Source organism: Eumetopias jubatus, unplaced genomic scaffold, assembly GCF_037043125.1.
Source record: "Eumetopias jubatus isolate StellerSeaLion01/CBP00866 unplaced genomic scaffold, mEumJub1_p1.0 scaffold_2, whole genome shotgun sequence".
Taxonomy (NCBI): domain Eukaryota; kingdom Metazoa; phylum Chordata; class Mammalia; order Carnivora; family Otariidae; genus Eumetopias; species Eumetopias jubatus.
This window is the reverse complement of record NW_028274808.1, coordinates 116,010,501-116,026,716: the sequence shown is the minus strand read 5'-3', so window position 1 is coordinate 116,026,716 and position 16,216 is coordinate 116,010,501. Positions and strand designations below refer to the sequence as shown.

The following is a 16,216-nucleotide window of genomic DNA, read 5'->3' as shown; positions in this document are numbered from 1 at the left end:
TTTTCTTTAGATATAAAAATAATGATGTAAACCAGATTTTAAGGAGAGAATTTTAAAGTCTTAGAATCAACTATCTTTAGGAACATTAAGCAAATCATTTATATATATCAGAATTAAAATACTAATTATTAGTCTTACCTCCATTAATACAACCCATAGCAGGCAAAAATGAATTGATTTTCTAACTTTGTTAAACTAGTTTAATCTGAAATGAGGAAAGAGAACAAATCTAGATATTTTCAGATCTTTTAATTAGGTCTTCCAACATGTCCATCTACTACTGTACCTCCCCAATATAACCAGAATCAGTGAGGTAATAATACTGTGTTTGTTCCAAAGAGTCATCTTGTAGTTTCTGGTTTACATTGTCCTTATTTGAGAAATATATATCTTTAGAAATACAAATGCCTAATAAGCTTATAAAAACATTCAAAGTCTCTATACAATGATATTCCATTTTTGCTCTTAAATTTTGCCATTTAATTAAATTAAAAAAATATATATTATTACTCATTGACTGCAGAGCTTCCGTGAGACAAGCCTAATCGTACAGGAATTTTACATTTTTTACTTTACATGATATTGGCAGTGATTTATTAATGACATGGAAAATTAGTTATAATGGTAAAGAAAAGAAACATAATAGTAAAGAATATGGACTTAAACATTGGGCAACCTTGTGCCAAAATCTCAGTGTGGCCAATTACTAGCTGTATGGCTCTGGGCAACTTATTTAAATCACTAATCCTCAATTTTTCCATATACAGATTAGGCATAAAACACCTGGCTCATAGGATATTGATACAATGTATGTGAAGCACTTAGCAGGTTGTCTGCCATTTAGGAAGTACCCAGTAAATTGGGCCTCCTTTTACTGTGTGCAGTGTGATTTCTGCATTTAAAAAGGATGGGAGAAATATGCTAATATAGGATTTGTTTAAAGGTAGCTATCTCTATACACTGTAATAATATTTTTTCTTTATTATTTTCCATATTTTCAAAATACCTCAAATTTAACATGTTACTTTTATATTTGTGATAAGGTAAGCAATAAAGATAGAAGAATAAGTATGTGTTTAATATTTCATAGAGATAGACAGATAGTTTATTTAGCCAAGAAAGGCTAATTGTCCCTAAGGATTATTACAGGGTATCTAAAAGAATTCTGAACATATAAAATATATTTTTTTCTTTCAAAACAAGTAGTTATTATAGAAATACCTTGTTATTGGCTCATTCTGATTTTGGTTATAATGACTATTAGTGTCCTGAGCAAAATATAAAAGTGTTTTCAAAAGTAAGAAACATCCAAGAAGGTATTTTTCCCTCCCGGTTTCAATATATGTAGCTGTATGACCCAGAACTAAGTATATGTTATGGGTTGAATGTTTGTGTCCTCTTTCAAAAAATTCATATGTTGAATTCCTAAACCTTAATGTCACGGAATTAGGAGGTGGGGCCCCTGGGAGGGAATTAGGTTGTGAAGGTGGAGCCCTCCTGAAATGGAATTGGTGCCCTTGTAAGAAGAGAGAGCTTGCTTCCTCTCCTAGCTCTCTATCTGTAAACCAGGAAGGGGTCCTCACTAGACATTAGATCTGCCAGCACCCTGATCTCAGACTTCTCAGTCTCCAGCACTGTGAGAAATAAATGTTTGCTGTTCAAGCCACCCACAGTATGGTGATTTTTTTTTTTTTAATAACAGCCCAAACTAAGACAGTATGTATAGATTACCAACCCTTAAAGGGACACTTACAAAAAATTTCTTCACAAATGGATTTTTAAGGCTTTTTTTTAAAAAGAGGTCTATTAATTCCTGGTCTAATGCAAGTTAAATAATTTTCATTATTGTGAAAACTGACAAGATTATGCTTTTTAAGACCTAACTTACAATGTATATTAATATGCACGTTCTCAAACAATATTGCAGAAAGGACCATGACTATGGAAAAACACACTGTATTAAAAAAACAAAAACTGTATCAGTGCTAAATAGCTTGCCTAGCAAAATGTTTTAGCTGGGTAATTCCAACAGTAACAGAGTCTTCTGAACTAGGTGATAAGGTACTGATTTCTAACAGTATTGGTTAATATTTTCTATATTGTCAATATATATCCAAATCTGAAAACAGTTTATTTTTGAGTTATGTATTTATATTTTTCTATCTCACCCATAACAATTTTTAATATGATTGTTTGTGGTTTATCAGTGCTGAGTGCTTAATGACAAGCTCATTTCTAGTTATGTATGTTAGTATATAATTATACAATGTAATTGTATACAATGCAATAAATATGCAATTATACAATGTAATTCAGTAACACCTTTGATGAGTAATTTATATAATCCTTCTTTTAAAAGAAAAGAAACTTGAGGAAGTATAGTCTCAGACATAATTTTGAAAAATCATTAAGGCAAAAATGGAGGATTTCCCACGTGAAGACAGCAGACAGAGGTATTTCAAACCCCTTCTCTCCAAGAAAGATCAGACCCTGCAAATAACAAGGAGAACAAAAACCAGAAGACTCATCCTCCGTCTTTGATGAACCACATTGAAGATTCTGTAATTTGAACCATAATAAATGAAGGCAGAAAGCAGATTGAAGAAAAATGGTAAATTATTGAGTAGAAAAGAGGAAGATCAAACTTAAATGCATGAGGAGGGGAAGTGACTATCAGGAAGCAAGTCACTTTGCTCTCATCGAATCTGAGAAAACATCAAGAATTCAGGATACCAAAAACCTCAGAGGAAGGGGATAAGGAAGAGCTGAAATCATGTTTAATTAAAAATATTTAGAGACCCAGAAACCTACCTCCATCTTGTGTGCACTCCCTGACTCCTGCAAGGAACTAGAAGTTTATTCTATGAGGAAACTGAGCCAGAGATGCTCGGCACAGAGGAGGGCAAGGGTGATGAGCTGTCCTGAAAACAAGAACTCAGTGAGAATCTGCACACTGAATGATGGATCTCTTCCCCCTCGCCCCCCATTTGCCCTTACTTCCAGAACTTCAGAAGCTGGAATCATGTTCTCAATCAAAGAGATCAAAAGAATCAGAGCTGTCCCCAGGGAAAATAACTACAGATACTATAGCTGTAATTAAAAAAAAAAAAAAAAAGCTAGCCACCTGATCACTCAGTCACTAGTGAAGCCCACCACTCTTCAAGTCTTTTATTCAGTACTTCCAGTCAACTTTTTAGTGATTCATTCTTTAATATGAACTGACAGCCAAGGAATATCGAATGTGGAAAACTTTTGAAACAGAAGATAGAAACCAAAGCAACAAACATAACAAAGGATTTCATCCATGGAGAGATCAGAGAAGATATTACATGAACAAAACAAGGATAGAATGAAAAAGGAAAGAAAATGAACCAACAGAGAACAAAAAGGAACTTCCTGGAAATTAAAAATACGTTAACTAAAATTGAAAAAAAAAAAAAGCACAAGTAGAAAATCTAAAAGATGAAGTGTAGGACATCACCTATAAAAGTAGAACAAAAAGGGTGCCTGGGTGGCTCAGATGGTTAAGCATCTGCCTTCGGCTCAGGTCATGATCCCGGGGTCCTGGGATCGAGTCCCGCATTGGGCTCCCTGCTCCTTGGGAGCCTGCTTCTCTCTCTGCTTCTCTCTCTCTCCTCCTCTGTCTCTCATGAATAAATAAAATCTTTAAAAAAAAAAGTAGAACAAAAAAAGAAATAGAAACTGAAATAAGCATTAAAAAAAAGTGTGACAGAAATCCTAGCCTCAGCAATCGGGACAACAAAAGGAAATAAAAGGCATCAAAATCGGCAAAGAAGAAGTGAAACTCTCACATTTTGCAGATGATAAGATACTTTATGTGGAAAACCCAAAAGACTCCACCCCAAAACTGCTAGAACTCATACAGGAATTCAGTAAAGTGTCAGGATATAAAATCAATGCACAGAAATCAGTGGCATTTCTATACACCAACAACAAGACAGAAGAAGGAGAAATTAAGGAGTCGATCCCACTTACAATTGTACCCAAAACCATAAGATACCTAGGAATAAATCTAACCAAAGAGGCAAAGGATCTATACTCAGAAAACTATAGAATACTCATGAAAAAAATTGAGGAAGACACAAAGAGATGGAAAAACATTCTATGCCCATGGATTGGAAGAACAAATATTGTGAAAATGTCTATGCTACCTGGAGCAATCTACACATTTAATGCAATCCCTATCAAAATACCATCCACTTTTTTCAAAGAAATGGAACAAATCCTAAAATTTGTATGGAACCAGAAAAGACCCCAAATAGCCAGAGGAATGTTGAAAAAGAAAAGCAGAGCCGGTGGCATCACAAGTCTGGACTTCAAGTTCTATTACAAAACTGTAATCATCAAGACAGTATGGTACTGGCATAAAAACAGACACATCAATCAATGGAACAGAATAGAGAGCCCAGAAATGGACCCTCAACTCTATGGTCAACTCATCTTCGACAAAGCAAGAAAGAATGTCCAATGGAATAAAGACAGTCTCTTCAACAAACGGTGTTGGGAAAATTGGACAGCCACATGCAGAAGAATGAAACTGGACCATTTCTTTACACTGCACCAAAAATAGACTCAAAATGGATGAAAGACCTACATGTGAGACTGGAATCCATCAAAATCCTTGAGAACACAGGCAGCAACCTCTTCGACCTCAGCCTCAGCAAGTTCTTCCTAGAATTATCGCCAAAGGCAAGGGAAGCAAGGGCAAAAATGAACTATTGGGACTTCATCAAGATAAAAAGCTTTTGCACAGCAAAGGAAACATCAACAAAACCAAAAGACAACCAACAGAACGGGAGAAGATATTTGCAAGTGACATATCAGATAAAGGGCTAGTATCCAAGATCTATAAAGAACTCATCAAACTCAACACCCAAAGAACAAATAATCCAATCAAGAAATGGGCAGAAGACACGAACAGACATTTCTGCAAAGAAGACATCCAAATGGCGAGCAGACACATGAAAAAGTGCTAAACATCACTTCGCATCAAGGAAATTCAAATCAAAACCTCAGTGAGATACCACCTCACACCAGTCAGAATGGCTAAAATTAACAAGTCAGGAAACAACAGATGTTGGAGAGGATGTGGAGAAAGGGGAACCCTCCTACCCTGTAGGTGGGAATGCAAGCTGGTGTAGCCACTCTGGAAAACAGTATGGAGGTTCCTCAAAAAGTTGAAAATAGAGTACCCTATGACCCAGCAATTGCACTACTGGGTATTTACCCCAAAGATACAAATGTAGTGATCCGAAGGGGCACGTGCACCCCAGTGTTTATAGCAGCAATGTACACAATAGCCAAACTATGGAAAGAGCCTAGAAGTCCAACAACAGATGAATGGTTAAAAAAGATGTGGTATTTATATACAATGGAATATTATGCATCCATCAAAAAGTGAAATCCTGCCATTTGCAACGACATGGATGGAACTAGAGGGTATTAGGCTAAGCGAAATAAGTCAATCAGAGAAAGACAAGTATCATATGATCTCACTGATATGAGGAATTTGAGAAACAAGACAGAGGATCATAGAGGAAGGGAGGGAAAAATGAAAGAAGACGAAACTGGAGAGGGAGACAAACCGAGACTCTTAATCTCAGGAAACAAACTGAGGGTTGCTGGAGTGGAGGGGGTGGGAGGGATGGGGTGGCTCGGTGATGGATATTGGGGAGGGTAGGTACTATGGTGAGCGCTGTGAATTGTGTAAGACTGATGAATCACAGACCTGTACCCCTGAAATAAATAATACACTATATGTTAATACAAAATTTTTTTAAAAAGTGTGAAAGTAATAAAGAAAATGTTAACATCTCAAGAAATGTACTTCAGGAAATTCCTAGATGTGTTTCACTAACACAAGAGAGTAAATAAGAAAAAGGAATAAGTGGTATCTAACACAAAAGGAGGTGAAGAGGATTCTCATTGTGATGGCGAAGGGAATCTCAGGACCAGAGCTAGGCAGAAGGCCCAGAAAGCATTGAGTCATTAGTTAAAGGTCAGAAAGCCCAGGAAAGATGTCCTCGGGAAAGAAAAATGAGACTGGTAGATTACTTAGTAATTTTCATACAGTGGAAAGTTATATAATAAGGCATTTTACAGAGCTTTTGGGTAGGGAGAGGCTTGGATGTTTAAGAAAATTATACAACACACTTAGCTCAGCAGTGAACAGTATATATACAAAGCAACAATAATAAAAACATTACATAAATACTTAACTAAAAGTTGGAGGTAATATTAAGAGGATGCTAAAAGAGAAAAGGATGTAAATGTAAAAAAACAAACAAGCCAAACCACACAAAAACAAAACCATTTTCCATAATGGAAAATCAATAGATAATGTCTAATATTTATAAATCAAGGGGTAGCAATCTATATTTATTATACAGAAAAAAGTGCTAGATTTCAGGAAAGAAAACCAGTGAGCTGAAAAGCATTTGCTTTGGTTGCCAGATGTTCTTATGGGGGTGGAAGAGTATGTACAGATAAAGGGACTCTTTGTTATTACTTTCCATGCCTTCAAAGCCGATTATCTATAATATAATTGCACAAAAGTTTTTAAAGGGGTTTGGAAGAGAACATGAGTGTACTGTTGGGACCACACCTACTACTGTCTAAGATACTTGGTGAAGAATCCTTCTTTGAGAAGCAAAGGTTCTGAGCCTAATTGGGCTGGGCAAATTTAAAGATCATCCAGTTCAATCTTCCCATTTTACAGTTGGAGCAGTTGAAGCCATCTCTATCTACAGAGGAGCATAACAAGTTAGTGTGAGAGCCAGGCCTGGAGTCCAGTCAATGACTTCTGTTCACTCCCTACATCTCAGAAAGAAGCAAATGGGAACATAGAGAACTAGAACAAAGTTTGGTATCAGGCAGTTTGAGTTTAAATTTTGGCTTCATCACTTGTGACCTTAGACCAGGTCTTTCTGGCTAGGTGACTTTGGGCATGTTACTGCAAATGGAGATAATAAGAGCCACTTAACATATTAAATTAAGACAATAATTAAATTATTAAATCAAAAAATCAATGTAAAGATTGTGACATCTAGCAGATACTGAATATATGCTAATTCCCTATGTTGTTGTAATTTCAGAAGATAGTAGGACCAATGAAATGAATAAAAAGACTGGGGATGTATTTGTAAAGAGTAATTATCTAGGATGGAGGCCCCGAACTGTCTGAGTTAGGGTCCTTGATTTGCTGTGTGACCTGGAACAAGTTACTTACCCTCTCTGGGCCTCAATTTCCTTATCTTAAAATAGTACCTACTTAGATGTTTGCATACCCCTGTTCACAGCAGCACTATTCCCAATAGCCAAGAGGTGGAAGCAATTCAAATGTCCATGGACAGATGAGTGGATAAACAAAATGTGAAAGATATCTGCATATAGATATAGATATATAATTTAGCCAAAATGTGATATATATAATATATATGTTGTGATTATATATAAATTTATGTATATAAATTATATATAATTTAGCCAAAATGTGATACATATATATATTATATACATATAAACAAAATGTGATATATATATATAATTTAGCCTTAAAAAAGAAGGAAGTCTTGTCATGCTACAACCTGGATGAACACTGAGGATGCTAAGTGAAATAAGCCAGTTACAAAAAGATAAATACTGTAAGATTCCTCTTGTATGAGGTATCTAAGGTAGTCACATGCATAGAAACAGAAAGTAGAATGGTAGTTACCATGGGCTGAAGGGAAGGGGAAAACGGAAGTTGCTGCTGTTGGTATGGAGTTTCAGTTTGGCAAGATGAAAAAGTTTTGGAGATCTGATTCACAACAATGTGTACACTTAAAAATGGTTAAGCTGGTAAATCTTGTATGTATTTTTACCACAATAAAAAGGTCAATTTAAAAAATAGTACTTATTTCATGGGGTTATTGTGTTAAATGAATAAATACATGGAAAGCACTTAACATAATACCTTACTCAATAAATGTTAAATTTTATATTATTTCTAATAGTAGTATCACTCCCTATTTCATGAAAATGCCGTCTGTTCTTTTGCCTCTGGCTTGTTATTTCTTTGCTTTCTAAACTCCTTTCTACCTTGCAAGGCCCTCCTCAAAATGCCACCTCCTCCAGGACTCCCTTCCTGAATTTTCCCCATCTGAATATCTCCTGTCGCTCCTGTGATGCTTCTGTTTGTACTTTTTTAACGGCACTTAACATATTCCATCCTGTATTAGGTTTGTGTACGGTTTGTGTGTTGTTGTTTGTGTAGTGTTTTACTCTTCTTTGTATCGCCTGTGAATCACACACAAGAGAGACATATTTTACGAACTTTATGAGTTGTTTCAACCTATATGATTCCTAGATTGAGTTGATTAATATATTAAGTAGTTTGGATTCAGTGGTTACTATGACAGAGCATGCAAAAGGGATCTTTTTTGACCTTTGTATTCCCAGTCACTACCATAATACCAGTATATACAAAATGCCTGTTGATTGTTGAATGAATGAATGAAATCTGCAATTGGTAGGATTAAGTAGTAATTATAGGCCTTTAATGATTAATAAGAGAGAATAGCAAATTACTCAACAAGATCACCTTTGTGTTGCTGTAGAAGCTCTCTACATCATTTGTCTCATGATTTTTTACAGTGTACTTCTTTTAATGAGGATTGAAATAAGACACAGAAATTGAAATGGTTAATGTGAATCTTAAGGCTTAAAATTTATAGGTTTTCATCTGCTTTAGTTTTCTATTTGTCTTGTCAAAAAAAAAATGACCATAAATTTGGCGGCTTAAAATAACACAAATTTGTTATCTCACAGTTCTATAGATCAGAAATCCAGATGGGCTTAACTAGTTTCTCTGCTCCAGGTGTCATTAGGCCAAAGTCAGCCTCTACTTTGGTTTGGCTCTTATCTAAAGGCTCTGAGGGAAAATCCACTTCTGGGATGGTTCAGGTTGTTGGTAGAATTTAGTTCCATGCATTGTAGGATTAAGGTTCCAACTCCCTTGCTGGTTCAGCCAGTATTCATTCTCAGCCTCTAGAGCTACTGGTGAAAGCCAGCAATGGTGGTTCAAGTCATTCTCATGCCTCACATCTCTGACTTTTCCTTGTGTCTCATCTCTCTTGCTTCCGGTCTGAGAAAGTTCTCTACTTTGAAGTCCTCATGTGATTCAGTTGAACCCACCCATGTAAATCCAGACTAATCTTGGTATTTTAAGGTTCTTAATCTTAATTACATCTGAAAAAAATCCTTTTTGCCATGTTGACATGTTTCAGGTATGAGCAGGTAGACTCACTCGTCCTACTACACCATCCCTGTCTCTTTTTTTCCCTTAAAGATTGTTTATATGACCATATCATTTCTCCTTTACAGTTTCTCACAATTTGGATTTTGCTGATCATATCCTCCTGGTGTTGTTTCACATATTACTCTGTTCCCGAGATTGCTTAGAGATTGGTAGTTAGATCTAGATTGTAAAGACATAATCAGATCAGGTTTACTTTGGGGTAAGGATACATCAAAGGTGGTGGTGTGTTCTATCAGTAGGCACTTATGTCTGGCTGTCTCTTGTGCAACATCAGCAGCATTTGTGATCATTGACCTTAGCGCCGTTACTTTAGCAAGGATTGCAAAATGGCGATATTCTTTTAATCTTATCATTCCATCTTCATTTACTTTCCTTTATTAACTGTTCGGTTATGCAGAGGTACAGTACATTAGGAAAGGCCAGATAAAATTCGATTCTTTCCCTGTATTTTCTGGTTTTCAAAGTGAGTTGGTTATCTACTGAAAGTGACTAGTTTTTTTTTTTTTCCCTCAGTACAATTATTGACTCATCAATTTAATGTTTGAAACACTTACTATTATTGCACTTAAGGATTATATATATCTGATGCTCAGATATTCCCATATATGTTAAGTGGGAGCCTCTTGAGGTTAGCTCCTGAGTCTCCTATTGATAGGACTTCAGTGGTATGTCATAGTGTCCCTGCTTTCAGTATAACACGATGTTCCAACTCATCTTATGCATTTCCTGCCTCCTACCTGGCAGCAGCTATTTCTCCATGCAGCTCTAAATTCTTTTAAAGGAAAATGCTATTTCGGTTACCACAATTTAGGTACTGGGGATAGTCATTGCTACTGGTTTGGTCTTTGTTTCCAGGCTCTACTGTGGTCTTAGCAAGGCAATTTTTTTTTTTTTTTTAACATCATGGGTACATACTGACACTGCCAATTTAAATTCAGGACCATGGGATTTTAACTTAGCCTCACCTAGCTATTTCATATCTCTTTCTTCTTTCTCCTGTGCTTAAAAAAAAATCTGTTTCCTAATGGCATCAGCAAATTTCTTATTCGCTTTATTTCACAATATACATATTTGAGTCCTAAAACAAAAATACAGACACCAATGATGATTACTGAAAATAGTTTGACAATTTTTAACATTATTTTTCATTTAATAATATCTACCATGGCCATGTAGGGAAATATTCCCCATTCCTTTTTAGAGCTTCAGAGTAAGCCGCAAGTCCTCTGTCAATGGAAAATTGGCTTGTTTCCATTTTGTTGTTATTTCAAGTATTGCCTCAATGAATAAATCTTTTTATGTTTTAGCCAGTGTATCCCTTGAACAGATTTTTAGAAGTGAGATCGCAAATTACTCATGTCATTTTGCTGGATATTGCTGAATTCCTCTTCCATGGGGTTGTGACATTTTTATATTCCCACCAGCAATGTATGATATTGTCTGTTTCACCATACCCTAGATTGTCATCAAATTTTAGAATTTTTGCCACTTTAATAGGTGATAAGTAATATCTTAATGTAATTTAAATACTTCTATTATTTTGAACCATATTGGACAACTTTGGTTTAAGACATATTCGCATATTTTTGTTTCTGAATTTTCCAAATCTCTTGTCCATTTACTATCAGATTATTATACTTTTCTTTATTTTTAGAAACTTGCTATGTATAAGGGATATTAACCTTTTGTTAATGCTTTAAGTTGCCAATTTTTTTCTCTTTGTCATTTGTCTTTTTATGTATGGTTTTTGTTTCTTTGCCATTTTTTTTTCATTTTTTGTCAATTTTTTTAACCTTATCCCTTATTGTATGTAGAATTTCAGACATAGTTAAGTATTTCTACTCCCCTAGGTTATAGAGGAATTTACTCATGGTTGTTGTTGTCGTTGTTTTGCATTTTAAATCTCTAATCCACTTGAAATGTACTATGTGTGGTGAGAGGAAAGGATCTAATTTAATTTTTCATATGGCTATCAGGTTAACCCAACATCACTTATTAAAAAGCCCATCTTTGGGGCACCTGGCTGACTCAGTTGGTAGAGGATGCAACTCTTGATCTCCGGGTTGTAAGTTCGATCCCCACGTTGGGTATAGAGATTACTTAAAAATAAAATCTTAAAAAAAATTAATTAAAAGTCCATCTCTTTCCCAGTGGTCCAAAGTGCCACCTTTGTTTTAGGCTCAATGTTCATACTCAAATCATTCCATTGATCTATATCTCTCTTCATTATTTGCCTGTTCTTTCTGACCGGCATTTGGTAACAATGGAAATTAGGAGCATATGAAGCAATAAAACCTTTTAGGACTAAAATCCATTGTGTAAATAGTTTTTAAATTTAGTTGTTTTGTTTAAATGAGGGAAATAAACTCATTCTTTTGCATGTAGCAAAAGGAATGTGAACCTAAGTAAAGAGAGATTTATAAAAGTAAATTGTCTAAAGTTTTCTTTAAGAGCCTTAAAAGAGTTTTGCGGGGAAGCAGCTTGATATAATTAATGCATGGGGTTCAGGATCCTGCCGCTCAGGAGCTGCTTTGTTGTGGGCATGTTCTTAATTTCTCTGAGCCTTAGTTTCCTTACTTCTAAAACGGAGATAAAATCACTCAGGGCTGTTGTGAGCATAGAAAGATCTGCATGCCATTACCCAGCATAGTGGCCCCACATAAAGGGCACTCAGGGAGTATTGGTTGTCTTTTCTTCCCCTTCAGGGGAAAATGCATTTATAACTTTTATGGTGAGGCTTTCTCCAGCTACTCATGAAAATAACTGGCCTGATTTTTACTCTGCAAAACTGACTAAATAAAAGGAACAGATGAGAAATCAAAGTTCTTCACTCCCAATTACCCAGTAGTGCCTGCCTTCACTGAACGGCCGCCTTCCCAGGCTCAATTTTCAGAGTGAAAGAGGAAAAGTGGATTGACAACAACCACAGGGATTGTTGACTTCTAAATTGATGTAAGCCTAGATGGAGAGGAGATTCAGAAGGATGATGAGCAGAGAGCATGCTTTCCTCTTCCCAATACAACATTGTTTTTGGTTTTCCAGTTTAAGAGGGGAATCTAGCTTATGATACTCATATCCAGAAATTTCCAGAAAGTCTCTTCACTCTAAAAGCCCCTCCCTACCCTGAAGTTGTCAGAGATCTGAGCATTTTTCTGACAAAATGCTTTATTTTTTAAGATCCCCATATCAGATTTTTTTCCATAGGGTCCTGTTTTGCTTTATTTAGTCCAATAATTTTCATAATTGTCTACTTTAGATTGTGACACAATATAGATATATTTAAGGAATTTGTTTTGAAAACATATCTTAAGATCATTTTTAGAGGTTTTTTAATGCATTATTGAAGCCCTAATTAGATTCCAATTCATAATTTTATTCCTTTTTAAATAAACCCATTGAAAGTAGTTCATGGATTTCACCGATAATAAGAACTGTTATATGAAGATGAAAAGGGGCTCCATAAATATGATTTGATCAGTTTTCATACAACATTGATTAGATTATATTCATACAGCATTTGAAAGAATGTTTTCAAATACATTTTTATTTAATTTTTGCAACAGCATTGTTATATGTCAATATTGTTAACCATAGTTCATAGTTGAGCAGACCAAGGCCCAAAGAAGTTAAATTTTAAATGGCCCGGGATCTCAAAGGCAACTACAGTTTGAGACTAGAAATTTGGATTTCAATCTAGTGTTCCTGCCACAATTCATAATCAGCAAGAGCACTAGTTTAGACATGCATACATATTAAATTTTCCGTATTTAACATCATGTCAGATTTTCCGCTGAATGAATCTTATGCTTTATTTGCAGTGTTCCATTTGTAATCTTTCAATCTTGCTTAGCTTTCTTAATTAATATGAATAGCTAACTAGTCCTGTGGTATGTCCAAATGAGAACTATCTAAACTATTATGGAATAATGTTCTGGTAACTTGAAACCTCCAGAGGTTCAGTCCTCACAAAGAGTTAAAAAAAAAAAAAAAAAAGGAAAAAGTCACAGAAGTAGCATTGTTGATTAAGCGAGAACTTAGTGCTGATGTCTGGTTTTGTTTTCCAGGTGGCACTGCATGCTTGTGGAGTGGCAACAGACATGGTGATTGAGCACTGCATCAAAACACGGGCTTCCTTTGTCACGTGCCCTTGCTGTTATGGTTTCATTCAGAACACCTCAAAGTTTAATTTTCCCAAAAGGTGAAATGTAGTGTTCACCCTAAGACACCAATGTGGGGAATAAAGCTAAAGCCCGAAACTCGTTTGATACAAAGTTGCAATGAGAGTTCGGTTTTGAACTCACTTCCTCTTTCCACAAAGGCAGGTACTATTTATAAGTTATATAAGGAAGAGAGGATCTCCTCTATGGCTGCTCCTTGATTTTTCTCCTGGACCCAACTCCTGAAATTTAGAAGCCAGTCTGAGAGTGACCTGGCTAAGAAATCTGATCGGTTCAGCACTTCTCATCACCTGTGAGAGGCAGCAGGTGTTGTGGTTAAGTGCTTAAGACCCGGAAGTCTTCCGCCCCGGGGGGGGGGGGGGGGGGGGGGGGGGGCAAACATCGCCTCCTCAGAATTTTGTAAGTCCTTTCACCTCAGGCAATTTACTTCAGCCCTTTAGCTCTTTCTGCCTACATTTTCTCATCTACAAAATGGAGGTTATAATAGTAACTAACTCAAGGTTTTTGTGAGAATTGAATGATATATATGTAAAGCACTTAGTGGCACAGAGTAAGCATTCAATAAAATGTGCGCTGGGCCAGGTACAGTACTAGCAGTGGTATTTTTAAAATACTGCCCATGGGCGCCTGGGTGGCTCAGTTGGTTAAGCGACTGCTTTCGGCTCAGGTCACGATCCTGGAGTCCTGGGATCGAGTCCCACGTCGGGCTCCCTGCTCGGCGGGGAGTCTGCTTCTCCCTCTGACCCTCCCCCCTCTTGTGCTCTCTGTCTCTCATTCTGTCTCTCTCAAATAAATAAATAAAATCTTTAAAATAAAATAAAATAAAATACTGCCCATGGGTGCTGATCAATCTGCAAGTCGGACAGCCACTTTTACAGTCCTTACCCCACCTACAAGAGGGAGACATTTTATTTCTCACCCCTTTGGCCTAACCTAGTGGAGGGCTGTTGTCTTGGTGGTCACGACATTTCACTCTCTGAATCATAGTTACTGAGAATCATGCTGGTCATTTTAATTACAGAATAGATTAAATATGTTAGTTTTAAAAAATTGTATAATGTATCAAAAAAGATTTCTTGATCATTTGCATGATTACTTTTAAGAAATCTTAGAAAGTTTCCATCAGAATTTATACTTAAAGACTTCTGAATAAAGTAATAAAGTACAAACAATAGCCTTCTTTTTCTTTGTCTTTGATTTTTTTTTTTTATTTCAGTGTTTTGTTCTTTACCACAATTTGCAACTAGTTGAGAGAAAACCAAAGGAACTTTGGAAAGGCAAATTAAGTATAACTTAAGGTTTACTCAATAGCTGAAATTTCACTCTGTTCTGAATCTATACAGATAAAATGTATATTTTACAACCCATCAAGAAATCTGTAAGTCTAGCACTATAAAGATTTTTAAGAATGTTAATTTGAGTTATTCAGCCTGTGGCTTCACTTAATTGATTTTAAAATCTTACTTTAGTGTCTCAGCTTTTTCGTATCTGTGTAGATCTATTGCCATTTTCTTCTTTTGTCAGTGGAAGACCACTCCCAGGCCATTATCCCCCTGCCCTAATCACCTGTGTCAGGTACCAGACAACTAGGGACAGCCCCTATCCCCAAAGCCACTGACATTACCCAGTCCTACCCAGTCCTAAGTTTGCTCATCCTGCCTTGCCAGCTATTCCAATATAATCCGTAATAAAGACTCTTGCCCACATTGTATCCCACTCCCTCTGCCTCCTAAGCAGCCCTGGTGCTTCCCCATGTGGCCCTCTGTGGCATGGCATGCCCTCTCTTAGGAATTGTTGGGAAAAAACTATCTTTTCCATGGCAAACATCTCCTGATCTGTTGGCCTCACCATATCTAAAATAGTAGTAAAACCTACATTTTAAAACCCCTGGATCTTTGGGGCACCTGGGTGGTTCGGTCATTAGGCGTCTGCCTTTGGCTCAGGTCATGATCCCAGGGTGCTGGGATCGAGCCCTGCATCAGGCTCCCTGCTCCGCGGGAAGCCTGCTTCTCCCTCTCCCACGCCCCCTGCTTGTGTTCCCTCTCTTGCTGTGTCTCTCTCTGTCAAATAAATAAAATCTTAAAAAAAAAAAAAACCTGGATCTTTGTGTACCCATGTGGGGAAGAGAAAAAAAAAAATGGTTGTGAATCTCTAATAGTGTAAACAATCTTTGAAAAAATCTTCAAAATTAATAGTATACTGAGAGTATGCTTTTAGCTTTTTATAAAGACATTTCAAACTGGCATAGTTTTTAGTGTAAGATAGCATTATGTACTCCTCAGATAAAATACCTACTTTTGTTTATAGTTTTTTCTATATTTCTATATAGAAATATATAGACTATCTCGACTCCTAATCTTTGGTGTTTAAAATAATGACTCTTTTTTTTCTTTTCTATTTCAGTGAACAATTCAAGAAAACTTTATCATACAAGGTAACCTTAAAAAGTTCTAGATGTCTTTCTAATATACTTTTTCCTTCTTTATATTTTTCCCCTCCCAAATTTCTAATGGGATATATAACCTATAGCTACCTTGGAATTACTCATCAACATGTAATATGGGGGGGTTGTTTTATTTTTTTATGTTTTGTTTTGTTTTGTTTTGTGAATCAAGATTAAAGTCCAAGTAGGTGGCAAGACTTGTGAAGGGTCTGAGAGTTTACCCTGCAAGTTCACATGCTAGCCTGCCACAATTTCATGGATGCCGGCAGATAGGAG

General features: G+C 36.2%; 1 protein-coding gene across 2 annotated transcripts in view; it reads left to right on the top strand.

The window, feature by feature from the left end:
• Nucleotides 1-16,216, top strand: part of GSTCD (glutathione S-transferase C-terminal domain containing) — a 132,303-nt gene that overhangs the window by 106,058 nt on the left and 10,029 nt on the right. For both annotated transcript variants that reach the window (XM_028121351.2, XM_028121350.2), the window contains exons 9-10: nt 13,384-13,517; nt 15,901-15,931. In XM_028121351.2, the coding sequence (XP_027977152.1) occupies nt 13,384-13,517; nt 15,901-15,931 (165 nt within the window). The remainder of the gene's footprint in view (nt 1-13,383; nt 13,518-15,900; nt 15,932-16,216) is intronic.